At 56.5% G+C, this 8,970-nt stretch overlaps 1 protein-coding gene and 1 pseudogene across 1 annotated transcript in view; both read left to right on the plus strand.

The window, feature by feature from the left end:
- The first annotated feature begins 212 nt into the window (after window positions 1-212).
- On the plus strand, window positions 213-644 carry LOC105289391 (annotated as a pseudogene).
- A 2,332-nt stretch (window positions 645-2,976) lies between these two features.
- Window positions 2,977-8,970, plus strand: part of DTX1 (deltex E3 ubiquitin ligase 1) — a 35,008-nt gene continuing 29,014 nt past the window's right edge. The window contains exons 1-2 of the mRNA XM_011355823.2: window positions 2,977-3,065; window positions 3,557-4,549. Coding sequence (XP_011354125.1) covers window positions 4,291-4,549 — 259 coding nt within the window. The 5' untranslated portion in view covers window positions 2,977-3,065; window positions 3,557-4,290. The remainder of the gene's footprint in view (window positions 3,066-3,556; window positions 4,550-8,970) is intronic.

Below are 8,970 nucleotides of genomic sequence, written 5' to 3' on the forward strand. Positions count from 1 at the left end.
GATGGATGGATGGACAGATAGGTGAGTGGATAGATGGATGGAGGGATGGTTGGGTAGGAGGGAGAGACAAAGGGAGGGAGGAAGGGAGGGAGGGAGGAAAGAAGGAAGGGTACTTGCACAGATGAATGTATAGATGAGTGGGTGGGTGGATGGATGGATGGATGGATGGATGGATGGGTGGATGGATGGATGGATGGATGGATGGATGGATGATGGATAAGAGAACAAAAAATGAGTTCATCTCTTTCCACCATCTTTCCGTGCCTCACGTGAACGTCCTGGCCGACGTGCTCAAGGACACCGACAGTGCTGGGAAGAGAGGCGAACTCCAGGTTCCTTTAGGCCATGCTCCCAAGTCATTGTCTGGTTTCTCAGGGTGACGATGAAGCACGGTTACACGGGCGAATTGAAATCATTGACGGCCACAGAGTGAGAAAATCATTGCAAACCTCACAAGCCGGTTAAGTAAGTGTGATCAGCCCCAATCGGATGTGGAGCTCAAAGATCTAGAAAAGTGACAGAATGATCTCCCATCTCATCAGTTTAATTTCATGGCACCGATGACCTCAGCTAGCCAGTATCACGGCCGTGAGGAAGGAAGACGAAAGCATACAGAAAGGGAAATCCTGGGATTCTTTTTATAGAGATGTGATACATACATACAAAATTAAAAAAAAAAAAAAAAAGAGTTTGTGATTGAGTGTGTTTGTTCTATTGGCTCCTCCACTGGTGTCTGAGCCATCTCCCCAACAGACTGTGGGCTCCTTGAAGGCCAAGTGCATTTTCCTCCTTGGAATCCCTTTGCCAGGCTGCTCCAGATCCCCAGCTCGATACCATTCATTAGCTGCTTGGGAGCTGCAAACAGGCTTGGGATTCAGATCCTCATTCTGCCTCTGATGCCCTGTGGCAACTTGGCAAGCCACATATCCTCTTTCAACTTCAAGATTTTTTTTCCCCCCATCTGTAAAATAAGGACAATATTACCTACCTGGTGGGGCAATTGTGAAGAGTACTAAGGATTCAGTAAGTGCCTGGCACACAATAGGTACTCAATACACGATCAATGTCATTTAATGAGCACGAGGAACACCACACAAGATGAATGTGACACAGTCCCTGATCTCACGGACGTCTTACTCTAGCAGGGACGGCTTTGAAGTGGCTAATTGTAATAACAGGGTGTCACATCCAGGAATGGGCAAAAGAACACAGAGGAAAATGGGATGAATTCAAGGAAGGCTTCCCAGAGGAGGCGGCATTTAGTTAGGCCTTACGTAACGTTATTCAGTCGGGTGTCTTGGGTTCTTCTTTCCACCCTGCTGCTAAATTTCCATGTAACCTTAATCTAGTCTTTTCCCCACTCTGGGGTCCCCAGATCCTCTTCTGTAACATAAGGTTCTTGAGCATCAACTCTGAATCGTTGAAAGAGGAAAGCCAGAGCCTTCCTTCCCAGAAAAATGCACACACATGAGTTTGTCTGTAAGGAGGAGGGGGACTTTCACAGACCCCTGGAAAACCATCGGTGGGCCATAGCTAAAATCCCAGAGCTTGGTGATGCCTTCGGAGTGTCATCACTGCAGAGCTGGCTGGCCCTGCCCTCAGATAGGGCATCTTTCTTTCGTTTGCAGCGGGCGCAAGCAAGCAGAATCATTGGCCCAATCTGGAAAAGCCCATCAGGCACCAGGCTGCAGGACAGAGCAGGGGCCTGGGGAGGGGCGGTCACTCCAGCTGGCTGGGGAACCGGAGTTCAGTTCTGGGAAAGCGCCCCTAAACAGCCCGCCTCTGACTCCGCCTAATTTATCACCATCTGCCCCGGGGGGAAAAGAGTGTGGGCTGCCCTGGGCAAGCTCCCAAACAGGCTGCTGACCCCGGTCTGCCGCCCCGGCTGGAGTTCCCGGACGCATCCTTCATCTTCCCTAATCTAAACACCCACAGGCCCCGAGTGGTCCACCCCCTCCCAGCTGATGTGTGTCCTCAGCTGCATCCAGCTTGCCAGAGGGAGGAGAGCTCGCCATTCCATGAACACTTGAGCTGCTGCTACCGCCTGCATGGCTTTCCATCCAACCAGCCCTCACCCAGCATTTATTGAGCACGTGTTCTTTGCAGGTATCTGTGAATGAGATAGCAGAAGGCCCACTCTTACCTTGCCCCAAAGTATCTGCCTCCTAGACTAGGTCTCCGCCCATCACCACAACCCCCGCCCCCCACTTGGGGGAGCAGGATGCTGTTGCTAACCTACTCACTTGGAGTAGGTGGGGGCTTTGGGGACGTGGGCCCTGGGCTGGCTCATCGGGTCCTGGGAGGAGAATCAGCTCTGGGTCCGTATCTGGGCACTGCTCTAAACTGCTGTGTGATCCTATTTCTTACCCTGTGGGCCTCAGTCTCCCCATCTGTACACTTCAGAGTCCATGATTTGCATCCTGCTCTGAAATGGGCCTTGCCAGCCCCTCCACAGCACCCCCACGCCCAGAATAGTATAAGGAGAAGCAACCCTAGAATGCTCTTAAATCTTTCTTCAGACAATCCTGATCTAAGTCATTCATCCAAGCATTTATTGAGCACCTAGTGTGTGCCAGGCCCTGCACTGGGCAACGGGAATGTAAAGATGACTAGGTTTCAAGCAGGCGACCCACAAACACCCCACTCCATGCCTTGCGCCCTGCTCGGGGGTCCGGCGACCTCCTGGGGTCCCAGGTGGGCCTAGCTGAGGATTTGGGGCGCCCCGAGACTCGCGTGTCAGCGCCGTAGGCGCTTACGGCCGCGATCTGTCTCCTCCCCTTCCTCCTCCTCCGCCCCCTCCCCCTTCCCGTCCCCGAGCGCGGCGGCGGCCGCCTCCCACCCGCGGGATCCCGGCGTCCGGCAGCCGGCTCACGCATCCATCCGTCGGTCGGCGGCGCAGCGGGTCCGCGCGCGGCAAGCCCAGCGTCCGGGCGCGCGGCGGCCGCGGGCCCGGGAGGGAAAGGGCGCGGAGGCGGGACCGCGGCTCCCTCCCACTCCGGGGGGAGCCCAGGAGTCGGCAGTGCTGAAGCGCGAGCCTGAGAGGGAGGCAGAGCAGAGGAGAGGAGGTGAGAGTGCGGGGTGCGGAGGGACCGCACCCCCGGCTCCTGCGGGGGCCCGCGCGCGCTTCGGGGAGGTCTGGGCTGGGGAGAGGGAGCACTTACCCCCGGGGTGGGAGGCAGCGACCATCCAGCCGTTGGCTTCTCCTCCTCCGTGACGCGACCCCCGGGGGGGCCCTGGGCCGCGCCTGCAGCGCGGCTCATCCAGGCGCATCCCCGCGCACCTGCATCCCCCGCCGGGGCGCGGGCCCCGGGGGAGGGGAGCGCCGGAGGAGCTGAGGAGGGGGGCCACAGACGAGAGTCTCGAAAAATCGCGCTCCCAGCCGAGCCCTCCCTTCAGGCCTGCCCCAGGGGGACGCGGGCAGCGACCCCCTTTAGCCCCCTTGCTGCCCCCCGCCATCGGTTCCCCATTGTTCTCAGCCGATCGCTCTCCCGGGAAGGGGGAGGGGGTGCCGCGCTCTATTCTTAAAGGGCCCTCTCCCCTTCTTGTCTCCCGGCAGGTCGCGAGCACGAGTGGGGTGGGGCGTGCCCACGGGCCCCCGCCCCCCTCGTCCCCCCAGCTCAGCTCCGGAGCCGCAGGCCGGGCCGGCGGGCCTGGGGCACGCGCCGCTCTCCTCCCCAGTGCGTTCTTCAGCCACCCAGGCCTTCCAGGACACAGTGGAGTGGGTACCAGGGGGACAGGGACGCCCCCTTCATCAGGAGCCGTCGGGGGGGCGGACCCGAGACAAGAGGAGCAGCCCCACTGGAGCCAGGCGCAGAGTCTGGGACGCAGTTGGGAGCGCAGAGGGCTGGCTCGGTGCCGCAGAGAGCAGCAGGCTGGGGCCGGGCCTCCTGGGTGACAGGCCCTGCGCCGCCGCCGGGAAGAAGGACGGGAGACCGGCGAGCAAGAGACTGGACCTAGAGTAGGGGCGGCTGCCTGAATCCCTTATGTGAGCCGAGGGAACCAAGGAGTTTAGAGCAACGTTTCTCCCACCTCAAGACAGACGCTTGATTTCCAGAGCAGCACCCTTTATTGGAGACACCCGGGCCAGGAAGGGGTCCTTGGATGCTGGAACACCACCCCTCACTCATTTAACTGAGGCTGCCGGGCCTCACAGAGGACCGGGCGTCAGAAAGGAGGCGGGACAGCTCTTGCTGCCCTCCTGGGGAGAGAGGAAGTTCCCCGCCTGCTCCCAGGCCCAGGAGGAACTGGGCCAGTAAGAGTAGGGTCCTGGCCCCTGAGGCGGCAGCGGCCATGTCACGGCCAGGCCAGGGTGTCATGATGCCCGTCACGGGGCTGGGCTTCCCACCGCAGAATGTGGCCCGGGTGGTGGTGTGGGAGTGGCTGAACGAGCACAGCCGCTGGCGGCCTTACACGGCCACCGTGTGCCACCACATCGAGAACGTGCTCAAGGAGGATGCCCGCGGTTCCGTGGTGCTGGGGCAGGTGGATGCCCAGCTGGTGCCCTACATCATCGACCTGCAGTCCATGCACCAGTTTCGCCAGGACACAGGTGAGTGGACTCGCTCCCCGCCCCGCCCTACCCGCCAGGCCCGGCGGAGACACAGACGCCACCACCATCACCGCCGACCACCATCTTTCCCAGTGGGATGCTGAAATCCCTCAGCATCCCTGAGAAGGGAACCTGGAGCTGCAGGCCGGCCAATCTGCTGATCCAGCCTCCCTTTTCCTAGCCTGGTCCACTTAAGACGTCAGTTCCAATCTAGCTTCTTAGTCGTAGGGCCTTTGGCAAGTTCTAGCACATCTCTTAGACTTAGTTTCCTCACCTGTGAAGTGAATGGATTATTATCTCTCGCAGCCGTGTGAGGATTAAATAAAATCGTGCTCACTGAGCACAGCATCTAGAACAACCTTAGAACTCAATGATCGTAGTAAAAGGACTGTCCCTGTACTTCCTCGTTTGATTTTTTTTTTCCCCCTAACAATCACAGACAGTAAGTCTTATTATGGTGTTATTAGTCCCATTTTACAGCTGAAGCAACTGAGTCTCACAGACGCTGAGCAATTTACTCTCAGAGCTGGGATTTAAGCCCAGGCCGTTGAATTCCAGAGCCGAGGCTCTTTCTCGGTATCCGGTGTTGGGGTGTTGGGGTGGTGTGATGGAGGTAGTAGGGACGAGGCGAGCGGGTGTTGGCGGGTGTTGAGAGGGATGGAAATGATGGACGAGATAGTGTTGGTGGTGACATCAGTACTCCATTGGTTGTGGGGTTGGTGGTGGTGCCGATGGCTGCGTTGGTGTTTGTCTTGGGGCTGTTGTGCCAGGGTGGTAATGATGGAGAGAATGAGGTCGATGGCAGTCTTATTGGTCGTGTGATAAGTGATGATGATGAGAAAAACGGGGAGGTCCAGTCCCAGCATTCTCGTTCTGGAGATGGGCCATCACCATGGAGATCTCCCCGAGTCGTTGTTGCCTGGTGGTCCCCATGACAAGCATGGTGGGCAGCGGGGGATGGTGAGTCTCTGCCTCCTGCAGGTTTCCAAAGAATCTTTGTCATGTTTGACCCCAAGGACCAGCTGGTGGAGGTTTGGGGGACTTCCTGTGAATCCCTGGATGGCAGAACTGCATGTAACAGTCTTGTCTTGGAGACACTCAGACATGTCCCCTCTCTCTAAAGCTATGCCACCCAATATGGCAGTCACTAACCACATGTGTCTATTTGAATTTACATATATCAAAATTAAATAAAATTTAAAATTCTGTTCCTCAGTCCCACTGGCCACATTTTAAGTGCTCAGTAGCCCCTTGCGTCTCATGGCTGACATATTGGACAGCATAGATCCAGAACGTTGTCATCTGCGCAGAAAGTTCTAGTGGATAACTCTGCTCTGGAACACAGGCGAATCGACACACACACACACACACACAAAAGGTTTATTGACGTTACTTCTCTGTCCGTCTGTGTTTCCATAACTGCAGCCACTGGTGATGCCAATCATTCATTCATGCCGCTGTCTGATCACTTATCGATTTCCTGCTGTGTCTAATTCTGCGCTAAGCCCTAGAATACTGCGCAGAGCCATTTAGACAGGGTCCTGAGTAGAGGTGACCACGGGCAGACCTGTGCTGGAGATCCCGGTGGAGTGGGGGAGTAAACAAACCTAATCTCACAGGTACTCAGTGGTAGGTCTGAGACTGTGAAATGCAGCTGGTCTGGGGTGGTCTTGGAGGCTCCTTCAAGGAAGGGATGTTGGAACGGAAGTCCGCAGAGTGAGCGAGGGGGGACAGGGTTCCGGGTGGAGGAATAGCCGATGCAAAGGCCCTGTGGTGGGAAGCAGGGTACATTCCAGTCCATTGTGTTTGGAGTGATGGAGGCAGTAGGGACGGGGCGAGCGGGTGTTGGCGGGTGTTAGGAGGGATGGAAATCCCTCCTAACGCGGGGTCGGTGGTGCAAGATGAGGTTGGAACAAGGCCTGGACAGCCACGAAACGGGCTTTGCGTTGTTTGAGCAAGTCCCCGTCGAGTCCTCACGCCCATTCTTCCGGAGAGGCTCTGAGTCTCTGACGGAGAGATGAGAAGTGCTAGGTACCCCTGACCCATTCTCTCTGGTTTCTCCTGGAACTTCCTCTGGTGGAAGCAGGGGTCTGACAGCAGAAGGAGGTGGTTTTTCTCCTTGGCTTGCTGTGTGGCTTTCTGCGGGTTCACAGGTCGTGCTGGGCGGGGAAGTTTCCCAGGGCCCGGCTTGGGGGTGGGGGTTGGTCCTTAGACCAAGGATAGCCCCACCCAAGGATGCCCCATTTCATTCCCAGCACCCCCACTTGGGCTCCTAGCTCCCCAAACTCCCTCCATTCTCTCTTCCAGCGGGCCCCTTACTCTCAGTGGTTCAACTGGATCCCCCGGAAGTTTAGCTTCAGTCACTTTCCCGCACCCCTCCCCGGAGCTGCTCACTCCACACCTGCCCCTGTTTGCCGGAAAAGGGAAAAAAACACTCATCCCTCCATGCGCTCCTGGGAGCCTGCCCGGACCCCCTAGCGAGGGAGGAAGGCCTGGGAACAGATGGGGCTGGCAGGGGACCTAAAATGCCGGGAATGCAGAGAAAACCACTGGAGGGAGGGGCACCATGCCTCCCCACCGCATGTTATGGTGTGCTCCCCACTTCTCTCAGAAGCAGATCAGTGTCAAGAAAAGACATCTCGTCTTCACTGTTCATGGTTCGAGGAAGAGCCTCAGGCAGGTGTCCTCACCTCTCCAGGCCTTAGTCTCCACACCTGTGAAATGCGCAAGTGTCACTTTGCTAACAGGTTTTCTGGATGGATGGAGAGAACCAAGCCTGTGATTTTTATCCCACAAACCTCGGCTAATCACCCACCAAGTGCCTAGAATGTTTTGGACAGTATGGATGCATGGGAAACGATTGGGAGGTCCCACGTCTTAAAAAGATCATGGTTTCTCGCTCTCTCTTACACACACACGCACACACACACACACACACACACACACACTAATATAAAGTTGTAAAACTCAAAGCTTACCTATATGTACTGAAACGAACGCAGCTTCTATGCAGATTTTTAAACTGTAAAATGCTTGCTAAGTTCATTGAAGCGGAACTTTAATTTGGGGAGGGGGGGAATAGCAGCACACCCCAGCTTTGCTAGCGCCCTAACGTAGGAGCCGGCGGACTCTCTGATAAGGTCAGAAAGTAAATATTTTAGCCTTTGTGGCTCCGCGGTCTCCGTGGTAGCTCTGCCGTTGTAACGTAAAAGCAGCCACGGACAACATGCAAACGAACGAACGCGGCCGTGTTCTCCCAAAGCTAGTTGGGGACCTCGAAATCTGAATTTCATATAATTTCCACGGGTCATGAAATATTCTTCTCTTTTTATCAACCATTTAAAAACGTGACGATCGCTTGTAGCTCGTGAGCTGAGCAAAAGCAGGCGGTGGGCAGATTTGGCCTCGCCCACCCGCTTGCACGCTGCTAACACACAAATGCCCTGTCTGTGTGTCTGCCACGCAGCCAGCTGAAGAAAGCCCAAGTAATCAGGCTCAGACCACAGAGGCCAGGCCAGGCCAGGCCCCATGGGGGCTGCTGTTTGTTCAGCAGGTGCCCCCTCACCTCTCCCCTGCTGGGCTGTTTTCATCCCTCCACACAGGGGGTGAGGTTCCCTTTGAAGCCCGACAAGTCCGGAACCCACGTGGAGGGAGAATATGGTGACACTGGGCCACGTGAACTTAGATTACTCACAGAGGTGTCCCCCTGTGAGGCCACAACTTCCCGGAGGGTCATTTGCCACCCATATCCCAACCCCCGCCGTTGGGGCAGCAGAGTCTGGATTTTCCACCCAGCCCCCCAGCTGGATGGAGGTGTGACCTAGCCACTTCCTGGGCAATTTCCAGATTCCTCCCTGAGCTCACATGGTGGGGGCGGGGTGGGGGGGGCTGAAGGAAGGGCCACTTTTCTGATTGACTGGTGACTCCCATTCTTCTCTCCCTCTGCCAGTAGCAGCCTCCTGCCCATTCTACAGGTGGGACAGCTGAGCCCAGGGAAGGCCAGACTGGGGACTATCCACAACTGCTGTCCCCAAGGCTCAGCACATGGTTGCGCCAGCTCTCCCAAGCTGTCAGGCTGGAGTGACAGGTGGTGGCTGGTTTCAGCATCTCCCAAACCATCCCTTCTGTAGGTGGCCTGGGCTCCACTCAGGCCCAGTCCCTGCCCTTATGGGACTAACCTGTCCGAGGACATGCTTAGGCTGTTGGAGATGGCGTGGGGCCATCCAGAGGGAAGAACAGTAATCTAAACACTGCTAGTGTTTAGACTCCTAGGCAGGTCATTGCGCAGATGAAAGACTGAGCCCCAGAGAGAGTAAGTGACTTGCCCAAGGTCACACGGCCAACCTGTCCCGAGCTGGAACCCAGGCCATTCAGACAGTTCTAAGGGATATAGAACAAGGTAGCATTTAATGGTGGACTGA

The sequence above is a fragment of the Pteropus vampyrus genome, unplaced genomic scaffold, assembly GCF_000151845.1.
Source record: "Pteropus vampyrus isolate Shadow unplaced genomic scaffold, Pvam_2.0 Scaffold23, whole genome shotgun sequence".
NCBI lineage: Eukaryota > Metazoa > Chordata > Mammalia > Chiroptera > Pteropodidae > Pteropus > Pteropus vampyrus.